Raw genomic sequence first — 21611 nt, 5'->3', positions numbered from 1 at the left:
CCCCACATGTCCACCAACATTCATATTGAAGACATTTCCCGCACTCAAGGCACTAATACACATCCAGGGTTGTGTGGGACCCCTGATATACAGGAAGACCAGGACTTCAGTGAGGAATATTTCCCTCACTCAGGACAGGAATACGGCTTCTCCCCAGTGTGAGATCTCTGATGTTTGTAAAGATGGTACTTCCGTGCAAAATATTTTCCGCACTCAGAACAGGAATACGGCTTCTCCCCCGTGTGAGATCTCTGATGCATGTTAAGATGGGACTTCACCGAAAAACATTTCCCGCACTCAGGACAGGAATACGGCTTCTCACCAGTGTGCAATCTCTGATGTGTGGAAAGATTTGACTTCTCTGAAAAACATTTCCCACACTCAGGACAGGAATACGGCTTCTCACCAGTGTGCAATCTCTGATGTGTGGAAAGATTGGACTTCTCTGAAAAACATTTCCCACACTCAGGACAGGAATACGGCTTCTCACCAGTGTGCGATTTCTGATGCTTGGAAAGAATGGACTTCTCTGAAAAACATTTCCCGCACTCAGGACAGGAATATGGCTTCTCCCCCGTGTGAGATCTCTGATGTTTGGAAAGATGGTACTTCTGTGCAAAACATTTCCCACACTCAGGACAGGAATACAGCTTCTCACCAGTGTGCGATCTCTGATGCCTGGAAAGAGTGGACCTCTCTGAAAAACATTTCCCGCACTCAGGACAGGAATATGGCTTCTCACCAGTGTGCGATTTCTGATGCTTGGAAAGAATGGACTTCTCTGAAAAACATTTCCCGCACTCAGGACAGGAATACGGCTTCTCGCCCGTGTGAGATCTCTGATGTTTGGAAAGATGGTACTTCCGTGCAAAACATTTCCCACACTCAGGACAGGAATACAGCTTCTCACCAGTGTGCGATCTCTGATGCCTGGAAAGAGTGGACTTCTCTGAAAAACATTTCCCACACTCAGGACAGGAATACGGCTTCTCACCAGTGTGCAATCTCTGATGCCTGGAAAGAGTGGACTTCTCTGAAAAACATTTCCCGCACTCAGGACAGGAATACAGCTTCTCACCAGTGTGCGATCTCTGATGCTTGGAAAGATTGGACTTCTCTGAAAAACATTTCCCGCACTCAGGACAGTAATACGGCGTCTCACCAGTGTGAGATCTCTGATGCGTGGAAAGATTGGACTTCTCTGAAAAACATTTCCCGCACTCAGGACAGGAATGCGGCTTCTCACCAGTGTGCAATCTTAAGGTAGCCAGGTTTTCTCCTGGACTATACTGTGTGATGTCCTCATCTTCTACTTTACAGTCTGGAGACAAAGTGAGACAATCCTCTGAGGTTTTCCTCATCTCCCGTCCATCTACTAAAATAGAAATACAAAGATTATTACTAGACATCAGCAGATTGGTTCCCCTAAACCAGGACTCCGCCCACATCAGGCAACTTTGTCTCTGAGGATCTTACAATCCCCCCCCCCCCCCCCCAAGGTAACTAGCAAATGGGTCCTCTGATCTCCAACCAGTTCAATTCTTTATTCATGGACCTTAGTCAGAGAGTGAGGAAACAACGAGAACTGTCTTTTATAGGAGTGACAGTGATGAGGGGATTATAGGACGAGCGTCCCCTCCCCCTCTATCACTCATTGCCATCTTCCCAACACAAGAAGTCCTGCACTTCCTTATTTAGTCCATGATTTAGTCATGAATAACAGCGGGGCTGAGCCCCACCAGAGGTCAGAGAGTGAGGATAGGGGAGAACAACCAAGATGAAGACTGGACTGATCCTGAAGTCCACCATCATTGGGTTACTGACTCCTCCCTCATTATCACTTTCTGTTTAAGGTTCCAAAGTTGGAGGATGTTATCACATTATTATCAACATGTAAAAGTCTGTCCTCCAATCAAATCATCAGATATAAAATGTCCAGATGGTAGGAAATGGGTGTAACAAAAGACAATCCATATTATGTGTATATATAACAGTGGGTAGAGGGCAGAAGTCAGGAGTATGTAATGTACAACACAGAGTATATAGTGCAGGGGTCAGGAGTATGTAATGTACAACACAGAGTATATAGTGCAGGGGTCAGGAGTATGTAATGTACAACATAGAGTATATAGTGCAGGGTTCAGGAGTCAAAATATTTGTGTTCAGTAATCAGTTGCAGAGGTCCCACACCGCTGCCTCCTATCTCCTGAGACTGCACTCAGTGACTTGGGTGTGAGACTATACAGACATATCCCTCCACCCGGCACAGCCAGCAAATAACAGAGCAAGGAACCCTGGGAGAATTGTTCTGTCAGAGATCTTGCTAGACCCGGGCATGGGGCAGAAGACTCAAGGTACATACCCCAGGTGTCTAGGTCAAGCAGCTTATATGGTAAAAATCAACATTTTGCTCCCAGCTGAACCCCAGAATCTCCATAAATCCAGTCTAGAGACAAATTGTGTCTGCAGCACAGAGAAGGAAGATTATCCGAGAGAAATACAGGAATACAGGATGGGGAACACAGCTCAGGAAAGTGACCAGGGTATTACAGGCTAATATCACCCAATCCGCGCACTACTCTGGACCAATCAGTGAGCAGTGTGGGCGGAGGAATGTATTTAGTGTTAATGACCCACCTGTGCTGATCTCTGTAGGAGTGTCCTCCTCTATAAATGTCCCCGTTATTCCATCCTCCTCCATAGACTGCTGATCATCCCTCACATACGTCTCTTCTTCTTCTGCTTTAACCTCAAATTCTATATCGATTGGATCTCCACTCTAAACAAAGAAAATGAGAGAGAATATCATCTGGAAGATATAAGCTTCATTATTGTAATATTATATATATATATAAAAAAAAAAAAATACATCCTCTCCAGAAGTCCATGTTCTAGATGCTCCAATCCACCAACCTTGTAACATTGAGGGATGGTGTGACCTTCCTGTGTGGAATCCCGGGAATACAGAGGACGGGGACATCTCTCTGGTGGGTTTCTGTAGCTGGATGACTCCACCATGGTGTCCTGGTACAGATCTTTGTGTTCTTTTAGAAACTCTGACTCCTCCATCACCCCATCCTCATCATCCTCCTCTTTTATCTCTTCTTTAACTTCAACTTTAGAATCTCTCAGAATTCCACTCTGAATATATAATAAAAATGACATCAATGGTAACAATGCAGATAATGTACAGATCCTAATGATACTATCAGTGATTGTTCCTCATCTACCTGATGATGGTGAGGGATGGTGTGACCTTCCTGTGTGGAATCCCGGGAATACAGAGGACGGGGACATCTCTCTGGTGGGTTCCCATTACTGGATCCATCTGTAGGAAACACACACACTGACTGAATACATTGTTTCTATGTGTTTATCAGATGATGGGGGATCTAGGTGGAGCCTCCGTACTGCTCTCTCCTTTACAATAAAGTCTCCTCTTACCCGGTGATGTGAGGGGCGGCTGATTCTCCATCATGACGTCCTTCCCAGCACCGCTCACCTCTCCTGTCAGCAACTCAATGATCTCTCTGGTGACTTCTCGAATCTTCTTTTTATTCCTCTATTCTATCAGGGAAGGAGGTAGAGGCAATGTGATGGTCATATGATCTCCAGACTTCACAGGAGGAAAACTCTAGATTTGAACACAAATAGTAAAATCAAATGACATTCCCAGAATCCTCCTCACCTCACTGGTCAGGTCTATTTTTATTTAAACCCCACTTCATGCTGAGGTTTCTGATATTACATACAATGCAGGTCCAACAGCCCTACTTTGAAAGTAAGGAGGCCTGGGGTTCAGCCCACATCCTAAGAGCACCAGAAATAAAGAGTCGGATAGAGGGATAGTGGTAGGAGGAGCTGTGAGGTCAGTGTGATGTCATAGAATTCTTTGACTCTGATTGGAGGGACATTCGGAGGAGGAGCTGTGTGGTCAGTGTCATGTCATGGCAGTGGGGGAATTACCAGGGTTGCAGCAGTTGCACTTGCGAAGGGGTCCTGGAGTTCTGCCATTGTAGGGGGGCCCTCTGCTGCTCGGGAGACAGTACACTGGTCATTACTGTGCACTCTCACAGGCACACACAGTCCCCGCCCCGCCCATCCTCTCTGCCCGCCCATTGAGTTCAGTAGGGTAGGGAGATAAAGTGTTGGGAGACTAAAAGAGAAAATCAGCTGACCTGGGATGTGCCAGTAAAGTGAAGGGGGAGGAGCTCTCCACCATGTGAGGAGACCCCATGATGGGATCGGAGTTACTGGAGACACAGGAAGAAAGCCAAAGATACACTGAGACATAGCAAGGAGGAGGGACCGAGTGATCTGCAAGGGAGTGACACTGATTCCATCCCTCAATATCAGCACTGCCACTCATTCCTCCCCTCCCCTACACCACTGCTGCCACTGATCCCCCACACCAGCATCACTGCTGCCCCTGTCCCCCCCCCCCCACACACACATACAAACCAGCACCACTGCTGCCACTTAACACCCCCCCCACACACCACCACCACTGATTCCCCCCTACCACCACCACTACCACTGATCCCTCCCAATGCCACCACCACTGCTGCCACTAACCCCCCCCCCCCCCACACACACACACACGCACATCAGCACCACTGCTGCCACTGATCCCCCCTCCACACCAGCACCACTGCTGCCGCTGAGTCCATCCCCTCCACCACTTCTTCCACTCTTCCCATTCCACCCCCCCTCCAACCTCCACCCTTGCCACTGATCCCATGCTCCCCCCACCACCACCACCACTGCCACCGCTACCACTTATCCCATCTCCTCACCATCACCACCACCACTTATTCCATCCCATCCCCCCACCAACCCTGCCACTCATCCCATCCCCTCACTATTGCTCCCGGTCATCCAATTATATCCCACTACTGCTTCCAATCATCCCATCCCACCACCACTTATCCCATTCCATCCCCCCCTCCACCACAGTTGCCAATCATCCCATCCCCCCACCACCACCGCTGCCACTGATCCCATCCCCACCCAACCACCACTGCTGCCACTGATCCCATCCCCCACCACCACAGCTGCCACTTATCCCAGGGGTGTAACTAAAGGGGTCGCAATTGCAATGACCCATGTGTTTCCCCTGTACACCTGGATAAGAGGGGGGGGGGATATAGAGGAACAAATCAACTCCATTTTTCTCCTGCAGCTGCTAAAAGCCAAGTTCTCCTCCTCACCCTCCCATAGGCATTCAGCGGCTGCAGGAGGAAAATGGAGGCTATTTGTTCCTCTATGTGTCACCCCTCCTGCCCTCCTATCCAGGTCCTGCTGCCCTCCAGCCCAGGGAAAAGTGGGAAGGGCCCTGGCCGGGGGTCAAGGGGACCCTTCGTGGTTTCTTGCACTGGGGCCCTGTAGGTTCTAGTTACGCCTCTGTGTCATAGGATTCTCTGACCCTGATAGGAGGGACATTAGGAGGAGGAGCTGTGTGGTCAGTGTGGTATCATAGGATATTCTGACTCTGATTGGAGGGATATTAGGAGGAGGAGCTGTATGGTCATTATCATGTCATAGGATATTCTGACTCTGATTGGAGGGACATTGGGAGGAGGAGCTGTGTGGTCAGTGTCATAGGATTCATAGACTCTGATTGGAGGGACATTGGGAGGAGGAGCTGTGGGGGGCACTATGTGAGGTTTCTGCACACTAAGAATCATTTTTCCCGAGTGCGTCACACCTCTCCTAAAATGAAAGATGAACTTTGTCTTTGGGCTTTGTCAGGACACATCATATTCCTGTGATCTCCATGTATTCCGGAGACTTTACTGATCACATTTTAAGATGAATATCTGAGACTGGGATCATTATATAAAAAAATAAAAATCTGGATATTTACTGCAAAGACATGTTTTCCTCTTCTTATTTGAATCCTAAAAAATAAAGACTTGCATATTTCAATTCTCCCTATATACACCCTCCACCCCCCACTAATAAAAGGTGTGATTTTAACTGCATTTTCTGTCTCTGCCTGGTTTATGGTTCCTGACAGTTGTGCTTTTGTTCCTCATTCTGGCATCCTGGTTTTGACTGTGATGCATTCTGTCTGACTGTCCACTTGCAAGGTGATTGATGTGGTAAGTCTCTGGATAGAGACCAAACCTGCTTAAAGCCAGCCAAGCCTGCAGTCTCATGCTTTTGATGTTGCGTTTGTAACATGTGCTCCAAGTTGTCTGTTTGTCTGCCCTGCTTTGCTGTTTGGATTCCCTTGTTGAAGGCCTTGGTTCGGATATTGACTACTCTCTGAAGTCTGCCTGCCCTTTAACTACACATTTGACCCTGACTATTCTGAACCTTGCCTGCCTTGTAACTGGACTGTCATTGAACCACCCTGCCTATCTACCAACCGCAAGTACCTGGTAGCCGTGCTCAGTTAGTTTCTGCCCTAATGTGGTGGTCAGGCACCATAGTATTGTGTAGAAGTCCTGGGGGCAACTGAGTACTAGTAGGCCTGCTTGCCTTATAGGAAAGAGGCTGCTATAGGGAAGAACACAGAAGTCAGCTATAGTGTCTGACCACCTACATTAAGCGTGACATTGTTAGTATAGATGTAATAATTCTATAATAGACTGATGAGATAAGGTCATTGCTGGAAAAGGTGACAACACCAAAATTAAGGAAATGTTTTAGCCCTGTAAGTGGGGCAATGCTATGACCCTGAGGGGGTTCATCTACTGTATGTTTCCACACTATATATAGCTGGGGAGCACACGTCTTTCTATAAGTGGGTTCTTTATTTAAGTGGGCGCACTTCGGCTCTGCACTTCAGCGATTGCACAAAGCGAGAATACACAGCAAACTACTTTGAAAAATACCAAACTGACTGCAGGCGACCTTGTTTCCCCATTAAGCTCTCCTTCCTTCCTGTAACATGCACTTTCTACCAATCCTTCTGACAGTTGTGTCCTCGCTCCTTAATCTTTCTTTCTTCACCCCTCTTCTCCATCCTGCAGCCTGTATAGATCACCCTCACTTCTGTCCTCTCCCAATTACTGCACTCACTTGCTAATTCTAAACCCACATGCTAATAAAACCTCCAGAACCCTGAGGCATGTCCCTTCATATAAATTGCAATCCCATATTACCTCCCTCACCCTTCTGCTTCTCCCAACCTCTAGAGATTAAACCCTAAAGCCTGGACCTCCATTGATTAACTGTACCCAAATCTCCCATCACCCCATGGCCTCTGGCAACAGCGGCAATCCACACAATTTAGTTTCTAACCCTCTTCTTCCCAAAACCAGCCTCCCCTTCTCTTGTGTCCTTTGGAATGCCTGCTCTGTCTGTAGTAAACTAGCTTCTGTCCATGACCTCTTTATCACTAAGTACTTGCTGTTACTGAAACCTGGCTTCATGAATCCGACACTGCTGCTTCTGCTTCCCTCTCCCATAATGGCCTTTTCTGGACTCACTTCCCCAGACCCTGTGGATGGAAGGGAGGTGGAGTAGGATTTTTTCTAGCCCCACATAGCATCTTTCAGGTACTTCCCCACTTGCCTCTCTGTCACTTTCTTCATTTGAGGCACATCGTAGTTATCAATTTTTTTCAGTTTCTTTTAGAATTGCGGTGATCTATCTGCGACTTGGACCCGTATCAACCTTTCTTGATGACTGGCTACCCTACTTTCTCTCTTCTGAAATTCCCAAAATCATTCTCTGTGACTTCAACATCACTGCTAAAACTAACACTCCTGCTACTTCTAAACTTTTCAGTCTAACCTCCTCTTTTGACCTGAAGCAATAGTTTCACACTTCCACTCTGATGGCAACACCCTTGACTATGTATTCTCCTACCTATGCACTATGTGCAACCTCTCCAACAATCCTTTTTCCCTCTCTGATCACCACAATATTAGTTTCATAATCTCCGAGACCTTCACCTCCTCTCCCTCCAACCACCCAACAGTTACCCGTAGAAACCTTCACCACCTAACTCACCTGAACCCTTCTCTTCTCTGCTACTGACCACCTCTATGACAAAATCTCACCCATGTCCTGCCACAATCTAACCACTTCTGTCTACAATAGATCTCTGTCCTCCAACCTGGGTGAGCTCGCCCCCATCAGTACAAACAGAATCAGACCACGACCCCTACAACCTTGGCAAACAGATGACACCAGAAGTCTCAAAAAATATCTCTTGAGCACCTCAGGTGTAAGAATAATGGGCCATACACACTATAAGATTTTCTGAAGACTTTTTCCTTTAGATTTACCAAAACCATATAATATGAGGTCAAACCTAAACACTTTCAATTTGTATGCAATCTGGCAGGCCCTTGCACTACATAGAAAAGGTAAATCTGAAGGAAATCTAACCACAAAAGTTGGATAGTGTGTATCCAGCTTAAGTCTTCAACCAATATAAATCTGCCCTCCAAAAATACAATTCCTGTCTCCTCAATGCCAAGCAGACCTATTTTATCACTGTCAGTAACAACTTATCATCCTGTCCACATCAAACCCTTCTCTACCTTCAACGCTACTTCATCCTCGACTGCCTTCATCCACTAACTGATCCACTGCCCAGGAGATCGACAATTACTACAAAAATAAGATTGATACAATTTGTGATCAGATCTCAGCTGTACAGATATCACCCCATATTCACACGGACAATCAACTCTTCCCTTTTTCAACCCTGCTACTATAGACAAGGTTGCTATACTTATTTCAACACCCACCTAACCACCTACCCCCTGTACCCTTGAAAATATTGCGGTCACCCTCTGACTCTATCCTACACTCTGTAACCCACATCTTCAATATCTCCCACTCTTCTGGCCTCACTCCCATACTTAAAAAGACCTTCATTGGACCCCACCAATCTGAACAACCTACACCCCATCTCCTTGCTCCCCTTTTCCTCCAAACTTCCTAAATGTCTAGTCTGCAACGAACTGAGCGCCCATTTCACTAAAAATAATCTTCTTGATCCCTTTCAATCACGATTTCATCCTCAACACTCCACAGAAACTGCTCTCCTTAAACTCCCAAATCATCTGCTAATGGCCAAACCCAATAGACACTATTCTGTACTCCAACTTCTGGACCTCTCTGCTGCCTTTGACACAGTAGGCCACCCCTCTCCTCCTTAAAAAACTCCAATCCTTTGGTCTCTGTGACTGTACTCTTCGCTAGTTCTCATCCTACCTATCCCACCACACCTTCAGCGTCACAACTTTACTTCCTCCTCTCCCTTTCTCCGTTGGGGTCCCCCTAGGTTCTTTTGTTGGACCACTCCTATTCCTGATCTAAACCTCTTTGCCTGGGTGAGCTTATAGCCTCCATGGCTTCCAATACCATTTCTATGCTGATGACACCCAAATCTATGTCTCTACCCCTCATCTTATTCCATCAGTCTCCTCATATATAACTAATTTACTAACAGACATATTAGCCTGGATGTCACATAACTTCCTCAAACTCAATCTATCCAAAAACGAGCTCATAATATTTCCTCCCCCATGTGTCCCTTCCCCTGACTTCTCTGTCAAAATTAATGTTTCAACTATCCACTCGTCCCTGCATTTCAGGGTGCTAAGTGTAATCCTGGACTCTGAACTATTATTTCAGCCACACATCCAATCACTGTCCAAAGCTTGAATCCTCAACATCTCCATAATACTCCCCTTCCTAATCAATGACATCATGAAGCTCCTAGTTCCCTCACTGGTCATCTCTTGCAACTTCCTCCTCATTGGATTACCTTTACTTTGGCTATCTCCCCTTCAGCCCATCATGAAAGCTGCTGCCAGGGTTATCCACCTTACCAACCACTCAACATCTGCTACCCCTCTCTGCCAATCCCTCCACTGACTTCCATTCAGTGTCCACCACCCCTCTCTGCCAATCCCTCCACTGGCTTCCATTCAGTGTCCTCTACCCCTCTATGCCAATCCCTCTACTGGCTTCCATTCAGTGTCCTCCACCCCTCTATGCCAATCCCTCCACTGGCTTCCATTCAGTGTCCACCACCCCTCTCCGCCATTCCCTCCACTGGGTCCATTCAGTGTCCACCACCCCTCTATGCCAATCCCTCCACCGTGTCCGTTCAGTGTCCTCCACCCCTCTATGCCAATCCCTCCACTGGCCTCCATTCAGTGTCCTATAAAGCCTTCCACAACTCGGCTCTCAGCAACATCAGTAGCCTGGTCTCACAATACCTACCAAATCGTTCTCTCGGTTCCTCCCAAGACCTCCTGCTCTCTAGCTCCCTCGTCACCTCCTCCCATGCTTGTCTTTAGGAATCCCCCTGAGCCTCTCCCATCTTCTGGAACTCCCTATCCCAAGTTGTCTGTCTATCTCCTACTCTGTCCACTTTTAGACCATCCCTGAAAATCCTTCTCTTCAGAGAAGCCTTTCCTGCCCCACCTAACTGGACTTTTATTTTCTCCACCAGCTCATCTCCCACAGTAAATGCATTTTGTATCCTTTGACCCTCCCTCTTAGATTGTAAGCTCTAATTAGCATTGTAACTGTACTGTCTGCCCTCAAGTTGTGCAAACTGTTGGCACAATACAAATCTTGTATAATAGTAAAAATAATAATATATGTGTGTATCATCATCTGCTGGAGATGAAATACATCACAGTGACTATGGAGGAAGAGGACAGACATGACGGGGGAGTTACTGGGTGTAAATAGAAAGAAAGAACTTATTACCTCCTCTGCTGTCTCTTCCAGTAATGTCTCCTTACTACTTCGTACCTCATGGAACTTCCTGTCTGTAGCTGACATCACTTCCTGTCTTCCATAGAGACTTCCTGTCTGGGTAGAAGTAAGATCCCCACCTTGTGGAGCTCAGAGGATCTGCAGCCCTGAGAAACGTCTCGTAGTGTAAGGTGACCAGATTTTTAAAATGAAATCCGGGGACATATTTATTTATTTATTTCTGGCAAATGGTAAACTATTTTATAAGCATATTTTCTTCTAATGATATATGCGGTGTATGTGGGATGTGTTTATGGAATGATTGTATGATGTATACGTTATTTCTCACATTTCCTCCATGAGATAGAAAAAAGAAGATAAAGATACTGTTTGGAATTTTTTGGGATAGGGCTACCAAATGTTAAGAGTATAAGATAGAGCAAAAACCTGGAGGGGGGGGGGGCGGCTAAATTCAAATCCAATCCGGGCAGGAGTAATGGTGTCACCCTCTTTGCAAAAGGTAAGAAATATTGCAGCGCTGCAATGCCCAAATAGTGGTGAAACACCCCCCCCCCCATATATAATTATAATAAAATGTAAAATATGCACATCAATTGTACATTGTATTATGATTATATATCGGGCGGTCTCACCACTGCAATATTTCTTCCCTTTTGCAGAGAGGGTGAGTCCATCACTACTAACTTCTAATACACAGAATGGTTAGAATATCTGTTATTATTATTGTATGTGGGGGATTTCACCATTATTTGCACAATGAAGCTCTGCAATTTCTCTAAATATTTTTGCAGAGATGATGACACCATCACTACTATGTTGCAATACATTGGTGGATTTGCACTGGATATTCATGTATAGGTGTCACCATTGCACTAATATTATAGATGAAGTGTAGGGCAATGATGTATTTTTGGCTTTTTATTGTTGCACGTTAGATGAGGGAACCAGGTAACAAGATTATCTTATTGCTTTTGAGATTTTTTTAGTTGCATGGTAGTTGTTTTACTTGGTTTGTTATGTCCCCTGTGGACTGGTAATGGTAACCAGTGGCCCTGCATATTGGTGGTCAGTGTGCTACCTGTATGCTTGTGCTACATGCAGGGTGCAGGAAGATGCTACGTGCAGGGTTCAGGAGGATGCTCAGTGCAGGGTTCAGGATTCAGGAGGAGGCTACGTGCAGGGTGCAGGGTTCAGGAGGAAGCTATGTGCAGGGTTTAGGAGGAAGCTACTTGCAGGGTTCAGGAGGAGGCTACGTGCAGGATGCAGGGTTCAGGAGGAGGCTACGTGCAGGGTTCAGGAGGAGGCTACGTGCAGGGTTCAGGAGGAGGTTACGTGCAGGGTGCAGGGTGCAGGGTTCAGGAGGAGGCTACGTGCAGGGTTCAGGAGGAGGCTCCATGCAGGGTTCAGGAGGAGGCTCCATGCAGGGTTCAGGAGGAGGCTACGTGCAGGGATCAGGAGGAGGCTATGTGCAGGGTTCAGGAGGAGGCTACCTGCAGGGTTCAGGAGGAGGCTATGTGCAGGGTTCAAGAGGATGCTCCATGCAGGGTTTAGGAGGAGGCTACGTGCAGGGTTCAGGATGAGGCTATGTGCAGGGTTCCAGAGGAGGCTACGTGCAGGGTTCAGGAGGAGACTATGTACAGGGTGCAGGGTTCAGGAGGATGCTCTGTGCAGGGTTCAGGAGGAGGCTAAGTGCAGAGGGCAGGACTATTACCTATTTTTTTTCTTCTGTATGTAATGACAGTATACATGTAATTTTCTTGTGTGTGTGTGTGTGTGTGTGTGTGTGTGTGTGTGTGTGTGTGTGTATGTTTTGTCAGTATACGTGTGTAAATTTTTTCCTGTGTGTGGGTGGGTCTGTGTAAGGTCACTCACAAGCAGCCTGTATAAAACATATACACCTCACATCACTCACACACCAAAGAGACACTACAGGGGATGGTGAGAGACTGCAGACATGAATCAGGAGATATGAGAGACTGCAGACACATCATTACAGGAGATGGTGAGAGACTGCAGACATGGTACAGGAGATGGTGAGAGACTGCAGACATGGTACAGGAGATGGCCAGAGACTGCAGACATATTACAGGAGATGGCCAGAGACTGCAGACATGGTGCAGGAGATGGCCAGAGACTGCAGACATGGTGCAGGAGATGGCCAGAGACTGCAGACATGGTGCAGGAGATGGCCAGAGACTGCAGATTTTGTACAGGAGATGGCCAGAGACTGCAGACATGGTACAGGAGATAGCCAGAGACTGCAGACATGGTGCAGGAGATTGCCAGAGACTGCAGACATGATTTAGGAGATGGTCAGAGACTGCAGACATGATTTAGGAGATGGTCAGAGACTGCAGATGTGATACAGGAGATGGTCAGAGACTGCAGATATGATACAGGAGATGGCCAGAGACTGCAGACATGGTGCAGGAGAAACTGGGGACGTCTAGTCACCCTACCCTACCATACCAGACGTCTGGCATAGGAGCCGCAACCTCCTCTCTTGCAGTGCACACCTAGGAGTAGCGTGCGTGCCAACCGCCGGAGAGAGAGCGTGACCACATCACTTCCGTCTAACGATCCCGAGGCTCGGAATGCACATCCGGCGGTTAGCAAGCACGCTACTCCCAGGTGTGCACCGCGAGAGAGGAGGTTGAGGCTCCTATGCCAGACGGACGTACTACAGGTTCTTAGTTTATGTGAGTACATGTCTTTTTTATTGGAATAAAGAAATTTTAACGATATTACACTATCGGAGGCTCCTTTTCCCTTCTCCCGTACCCGGGGACTGTACTGGATGTTTTTCCTTACTGAGCTGATACTATATACCCTATGGCGGAGTGAGATCGAGCACAAGGAGGAAGTGCATTAGAAGGGACCAGGTTGCCGGTGTATGGGAGCGATCCCCAATATCGACCCACTAGTTACCCCTGCAGGGGTACGGGAATCTGGTAAGCGCAAGACCCCAGGATTAGGGGAGCACCTTACCTTCCGCCCACTCACTGCACTCCGGGCATAGAGAAAAGAGCACCATAGCCACTTTATATGGACTATATAATTATAGGACTTTTTGGATTCATTCATCAGCTCTGATTGCATGATATTTGGACTGATTTGTTGTGGCGTTCTACAGTGATATCCACTTTTTTTGCTGAATTTGCACAGTTCTTTCTCTCTCACATTTGCACTGTTGTACCTATTTATTGTCAGCTATATTTATCATATATATTTATTTATATTTATTGCTTGTGACTGCATTCCCATTTTATACTCATTATTGGTATTTTATAGAGTATATATATCCATCTATTTTAATTAATGTCCCACTCCTACAATATCACTCACTTACCAATTGCTTATTGATAAGGTAGATTCTATTGCTACCTGTATTCACTATTGCACATTAATTTTTATATTCACATTATTTATTATTTGCACAATACAGATTTATTGTGGATTGTGCACACATCTGTTGTTTCACACACATTGTGCAACACACCGATCATTTATTGCACCAAACCTGCACACGTTCACTTTGGGTCTGCACATATTTATTCATTTATATATTCCTTTATACTAACGTGCAGATTGGCACTCTTAATTTTATTTTTAGTGTTTGTACTTTATATACACCATAACATTTTTTATTTGTTTATCTTTTATGTTTATCACATAACTTGGCTACACACAAATTTTAATCTACTTTTTACCACGCATATTTATATCGAATACACATACACACTCCATACCAATTACGAGTGATTTATTTATTATTTATCTTTAGGAGTGACACAATAATATTTAAACAATTAGATTTCCCGAACACCCCATTAGGTACAGACTTGTATAAAGTATTCAAAATTTCTACTTGAGTAAAAGTACAAGTGCTCGATCAAAAAGTGACTTGAGTAGAAGTGGAAGTGCTCGCAGAAAAAGTTACTTAAGTAGAAGTACTAAAGTATTCAACATTTTTTTTACTTAAGTATTGCAAGTAGTTTTTCCAAAAAATTTGCTACTTAAGTACTAAAAGTAAAAAGTACCAGTAGTTTTGAAAAAAAAATTCTACTCAAGTACTGAAAGTAGAAGTACAAGTACTGTATTATATAGTTATTAAAGAAAGAAGTCAAAAGTTTGAACATCATATTGTTTTTTATTATTTCAAATGATTTATTCAAATGATTAACCTAAAGGACAATCACAATTCCTTAGGCTGTAACTTTTTGTAAACAAAAAACAGATAAAGTCCCTCCCTTCCCCTTTTAAAGCCAGGGGTGGTCTCCTTCCTGAGCTTCCTCACTCTCACAGCCAGGCAGATCACTTGAAGTTGAAGGGCCAGGGGTGGAAGGTGGTGTTTTTGGTTCGTCCATCTTTTCAGCTGATCAAAAGGCAGAACAGGAGCATGCGCAGTCTTCTTAATCACGGTTTGATTTGATTTGCTCAATTGATGATGATGTGCCAGGCCAGCTTCATCAAACCTACAACGCTTAAAGTGAAAAATGCATCAAAAACTACTAACAAAGTGGCTGTGCTAAAAATGCTAATAAAGTGCCTGCAATTATATATATTCTTCTTGTATTCAAAATCATCGCCCACAGTATCAAAAATAAAGTGACATGTCTGTGCTAAATGCAGTGCAAATTATTCCCACAATGTAAATGTAATTCATATAAAATATATATGACAATACCACAATAAAATAAGTTGTGATTGTGAATAAGTTAGGTGCAAGTTTAAGTGTGTAAACTAAACTTTATAAGGAAAAGTCCATAACTGAATTCCAGTGTGCAATCTAAGAAGTGCTGTCACTTGCTGTCAGATGCTTCCACCTTTCTTCTGTGATCTGCTCAAGTAAAGTGGTGGACTGGATAGCCTCTCTCTCTCTGCCTCTCACCTTAGTAGCACTGGCACTGCACTGGTTCAAAAAGCTTTCTATATTATTTTCATTATAAGAACTTGTCAGAACATGCTTCCACCACCTGTCCTTCACACTAGTAGTGCTCATTTGCTTTGCTCAAATCAAGTGCCACTGCCAGTGGCCACTACAGTGCAGGCACAGCCGCACAGCCGCACAGGCAGAGGCAGGTGCAGGAAGCACAGGCAGAGGCAGGCCGCAGGAAGCACAGGCAGAGGCAGGCACAGGAAGCACAGGCAGAGGCAGGCCGCAGGAAGCACAGGCAGAGGCAGGCCGCAGGAAGCACAGGCACCACCACAACACAACACTTATGGTCCATGGACCATGGATGGTCGGATAATCATCATAGCCGTCAGTCTCACTCTTCTTGGTTCAAAAAAGCCACCCATGACCCGTGTGTATATAATATATTAATATTTTATATTGATTATTTGATTCTCAAATGGCACATTTGCCATGGCAAGGATTAGGCCCTCTCCACGGTCCACCTCACTCACCTCATAGAGAAGAAGATGAGATAACAAAGAAAATGCTCCGAGTCCTGCTCCCGCGTCACAACTCCTCTCAGTAAGGGCCCTAAGGGGTGGAGTCTGAGTGACACACAACACGTTTAGAGGCGGAGACCTCAAGCGGGAAGACGGCAGCATGGCTCCTCCAGTGTGGTCTTAACTTGATGATCATGACAGTGATTCCGCGGGCCGCGGCGCGAGCGAGGCTGTGGGATTGATTGTATTGAGTTGTGCTGCCTACTGCTACACGCTACCTACTACTAAATTGTGAGTCAGTATATTTTATTTCATTTTTATATATAAAAGCGGTATTGTTGAGCACTACTAGCCACTAGATCTCCTGGCTGTCACTTTGTCACATGTTGGGGAATCACAGCGGCTCGGCTCCAGAAGTGGCGGGTGTCCCCGTCATCCTGCCAGGGCCTCCAAGAAGTTCATCACCTAATCTTAAGTTATTAATATCTTATGAGGAGAGGACCTATGAGATTGAGAATTGAAATAATTAAATATATATGGCTTTTTGAACCAGTGCAGTCAGTGCCACCCAGACGCTATCCACCAGTGCCACCACCATTAAGTGTGTTGGTCGGTCACTCGAGCACTGAAGGAGGTGGAAGCATCTGACAAGTGAAGTGACACTTTAGATTTGCACACTGGAATTCATTTATGGACTTTTCGTTATAGATAGGTTCACACACTTCAACCTGACCTAACTTATTTCATAACTTATTTTATTGTGATTTATTGTCATATTTTATATGAATTGAATTTACTGTTACATTGTGGGAATAATTATTTTCACTGCATTTAGGCTTTAGCACATTCATGTCACTTTATTTTTGATACTGTGTGGAGTGTGGGCAGGGCACTGGGGGCAACGATGATATATCGATTGCACAGGCACTTTATTCGCACAGCCAAGTTGTGTTTGTTAGTAGTTTCTTGATGCACTTTAAGCGCTGTAGCACAATTTATTTGTTTGTTTCATATTTTTTTTTTTATTGGAAAGATTTGGTATAGCAGCTTTTATTATACACGGCCTTTATTTTCGTATGCGCTGATTTACAAATGACATTATACACATTTTTTTGAGCTTTATGTAACCTGCCATCTACTGTTCTGGCAGTGGTAATTTTTTTAAAAGTAACGAGTAACTATGCAGCACAAAAAATAAATACTTGAGTAGAAGTATCGAAATCATCGAAAAAATGTAGTGAAGTAAAAGTAGAAGTAGGAGAAAAAAATTCTACTCTAGGAAAGTACAGATACCGCATTTCGGTACTTAAGTACAGTACTTAAGTAGTTCTACTTCGTTACTATACATCTCTGATTAGGTAGCGCCAATCACTTCCTCACCCTATCCATATATTTGATGCTTCCCTTTTAGGGTCGCATTTTCTGAAGTGGGCAGCAGCCAAGTGTGGTGTTTTTTACATAATCTCCATACACTCTTTATCCTAAGCGCGGATTTCTTTTACCATTTTTTACGGTGATTGTAGGCGTATTTGTTCCTCGCAGTAAAACAGTTGAGTTCTCTCGGTGATGTTTTGGTGATTTGCTCTAACAGGTACCTTTTCAGGACTGGCCTTCAGACTGTTCTCCCTTCATCTTCTTCCCAACAGTATCAGTATTTCTTGCTAGAAAACTACTTAGAACCCCCAAACATCTCCCTTGGATGGCCACACTGCTGGAAGTGCGGAAACCCTGGACCGGAGGTGGAGTTTCCGCCATTAGTGACTCTGAACGGCCATGGCGTCAACTAAATGGTTTCTGAAGTATTTACGTTTTTTTTTTAGATATGGCTGCCGGAGCACTTCTGATCAAATGTAAAACGACAGCTGTAATACTTCCGGTCACTCGCAAAATGGCGGAAACTCCACTTCCGGTGCGGATTTTCTTTACTTTCGGCGATGTGAATATTTAAGGCAGTTGGATTCTCAAGTGTGACAGGGGCTTTTACTATGAGGATTGTCTAAGTATATACTCACAGTCAATGTCACTCAGTCACACGACATTGGTCAGAAATATTTATGCAGACTGAGCTGTGATGTGTTTTGAGGGTCTCAAATACTAGCTTGAATGTGTTTTCATTTTCATTGTGAAAGAATAATGAGGGAGGCAGCAGATATGGAATGATGGGGGGGATAGTCTTGCAGAAGCACTTATGATAGATTGTGATGTGAAAGTTTTCCTAATAGAATACAAGCGTAATAATGAGGGTATGAGTTTGTGGACTCTGAGTTAGGAAAGGGAATTTTGGAGCAATATTGTGCTTAAGAAATCGGGAAGATGTAAAGGCAGTATATATTTATTTATAAAAACAAAAAAAGTTTGTATAGCTATTCATCCAGTGAAACTGTTGGTACATTTGTTCAGCAAAATAAAATGTTTTCCTGCAAATTCCTCTACAGATCGATTGTTATTCTTTAAAAAAATAAATAAATGTGGGAAATACTGCACTAAGGCCACTGGATGGAGCTGAGGATCATAGGAAATTTTAGCCTGCTAATAACCGGTTCCATTGGCAGCCCCATTCCTTGTGACATCATCACGTTGATGCAATCATTTACATCCTGAAAGGTCCCAACCCTTGAACAGCCAATAGTAAGTGTCCATGTCACCCATAGATGTGGCTAACCACAAAAGGACCCTCATGCAGTTCAGAAGATAGAAGGACCCATCCTCAGATTTGGGGCTTTTTGTGTAGTTTTTAAAAAGAAAAATCTGCTGCAGCAATAAGATAGATGAGTGGGAGGTATTCCCTACTGTTACATAACATAGATTTTCCCAGTATTATGAGACACGTAAACCTTTTCCTGTGTGTTGTCTTATGCCTCTGTAAATTTCTCTGACATTATCTCATTTTCTTCCTTATATAAAATGTGATAAGTTAGAATAAATTGTTACCTACTGAAAATAATTTATTAAAAACAAATCTTTCGAAAAAAAAAAAAAAAAGAACCCCCAAACATTATACAATTTTTTTAATTTTAGCAGAGACCAAAGAGAAAAAAATGGCGGTCATTGCAATTTGTTATGTCACACGGTATTTGCGAAGCGGTTTTTCAAATGCAATTTTTGGGGGGAAAATAAACTTAAACCATTCCCCCAAATGGACGTACCCATACATCTTTGGGGTTCAGTGGTAATAGCGGGGTGGTGGGGGCACCTACAGGCATCATCCCGGTATCATTTTGTTCATCCGGCGATTCTGTACAAGGCAGAAGTGATCTGAGTGGATAATTAGCCACTCGATCACTTCTGCGGGTGATGGAAGGAGGTCCCACCCCCTTCCCACCGCCTCTCCCGGGCTCTCCGGTCCCATCGCGGAGGGCGGGAGCGATGTGGCCGGCGGTGATGGCTAACCTGTACACAGAGATAGGAACTGACATCATTCCCCTCGCTCTGTAACCCTGGAGACCAGGAGCGGCGAGTATTCCCCACTTCCGGTTCTGCCCCTTTGTTTACCTGGCCACCAATCTCAGTCTGTTCAGCTGCAGGGGGGACCAGAGGAGAGATTTGGAGCTGTAATAGACCCCCGATCTCCCCATAAAGAGGACCTGTCATGTCCTATTCCTATTACAAGGGATGTTTACATTCCTTTTAATAGAAATAAAAGTGACCAAAAAAATGTAAAGGGAAAGTGTAAAAAAAAAAAAAAAGGAAATAAATAAAATGTTTTAAATAAAATAAAAGCGCCCCCGTCCCTGTGTACTTGCACGCAGTAGTGAACGCATATGTACGTCACGTCCACATATGTAAACAGTGGTCATTAGAGCCGAATGTTAGAGCTAGAGCAATAATTCTAGCCAAGACCTCTTCTGTAACTCTAAACTAGTAACCCGTAAAAAATGTTTAAAACTTCACCTATGGAGATTTTTAAGTACCATAGTTTGGCGCCATTTCATAAGTGTGCGCAATTTTAAAGTCTGACATGTTAGGTATCTTTTTCCTCGGCATAACATCATCTTTTACATTGTATTAAAAAATTGGGCTAACTTTAGTGTTTCTTTTTTTTTTAATTCATGAAACTGTTTTTTTTCCAAAAAAAAAAACACATTTGAAAAATGGCTGCGCAAACATTGTGTGACATAAAAAGTTGCAATGGCCACCATTTTATTCCCTAGGGTCTCTGTTGCATAAACAATATGTAATGTTTGGAGGTTCTGAGTAATTTTCTAGCAAGAAATTATGATTTTTACATGTAGGAGAGGAGTGCCAGAATAGGCCAGGTATGGAAGTGGTAAAAATCGTGCATGCTCGTGGAATTGCGACAAACTACAGTACTTAAAAATATCCATAGGCGACACTTACAAAGCCTTCACAGGTTACCTGTTTAGAGTAAGAGGAGTTCTAGCGTTAGTATTATTGCTTTCGCTGTAACGTTCGCGGTAATACCTCACGTTTGGTGCGATTACCGTTTACATATGCATGTGTGACTTACGTATGCGCTCGCTTCTGCGCTCAAGCACCACGCAGGGATGGGGTCTCTTCAAATGTTTTCTTTTCTATTTTACTTTTTTTTTTTACAATGTCCCTTTTATTTTTGATCACTTTTATTCCTTTTACAAATAATGTAAACATCCCTTGTAATAGAAATAAGGATGACAGGTCCTCTTTATGGAGACATCTAGGGTCAAAAAGACCCCAAATCTGTTCTTTAACTTTAAAAGCAAATAAAAAAAGATTTACTTCCAGCCTGGACCAGAAGTGACGTCATGACGTCGCTCCAGTCCTCCAAGGCCATAGAGGCGATGAAAGAGTATCCACTCTTTGATCGTCTATGAGAGCAGCCAGCCGCGCCATCAGATCGTTTTCCAGGTATAAACGGTTAGCCCAAAAAACACCGGCAAGCGGCAGGAGGGGGAGGAACATCCCTTCCCGCTGCTTCGGACAGCTCATGAACCACTCGGAATGGTTTCATGAGAAAGCCAACCGCCAGCTGGAAAAACCAATAGAATGATAGCTTCAGCCATAACCCTGGTAAACCACAACGTATACAATGAGGACACCAACAATGGGGTCCACTGACACAAACAATGGGGCACAATTCCTCCCACTAACACCAATAATGGGGCACAATTCCTTCCAATGAAACCAAAGATGGGGCATTGTTTTTTCTCCACTGACGGGACCCTTTCTGCTCCCACAGTCCACCCCCCCCCACCAAAAAATCTGAAGGACAGTAAAGTGACTCTTTTGTTTAGAGAGCTTGGAGACCCCCCCGGCTCTAGAATAACACTACTATGACCTCCAGAACTCTCACGCAGAAGCAAAAAATTGTGTTCACACAAATGGGTATGTAGCAGGATTCCCAGCCATTTTGCTGGATGTGGGTCCTCCTGGGTTACCGCTAGCAACAACAGCACATTTAAGCATGTTCTCCAAGTGTTAGCACTGAGACAAGAAACAGTCCAGTATCTTTGGGTTTTTATATTTACTTTGAACTTGGATGGGAGAAGGGATGAGTTTGGATACTCCTCTGGCTC

General features: G+C 44.4%; 2 protein-coding genes across 2 annotated transcripts in view; both read right to left on the bottom strand.

The window, feature by feature from the left end:
- LOC309550264 (uncharacterized protein) overlaps positions 1 to 21611 on the bottom strand; it is a gene marked incomplete at its 5' end in the record, with an annotated part of 231995 nt that overhangs the window by 76337 nt on the left and 134047 nt on the right. The window lies entirely within an intron of this gene.
- Positions 126 to 719, bottom strand: LOC309549862 (uncharacterized protein; the record flags this gene model as incomplete). The annotated part of the gene is made up of 1 exon (XM_082250358.1): positions 126 to 719. A coding segment is annotated over one exon (594 nt), but the record flags the coding sequence as incomplete, so codon positions are not given.

The sequence above is a fragment of the Pelophylax lessonae genome, assembly GCF_965119305.1.
Source record: "Pelophylax lessonae genome assembly, chromosome: 3".
NCBI lineage: Eukaryota > Metazoa > Chordata > Amphibia > Anura > Ranidae > Pelophylax > Pelophylax lessonae.
Note: the sequence above shows the minus strand (reverse complement) of the source record. Positions and strands in the feature narration are given on the sequence as shown.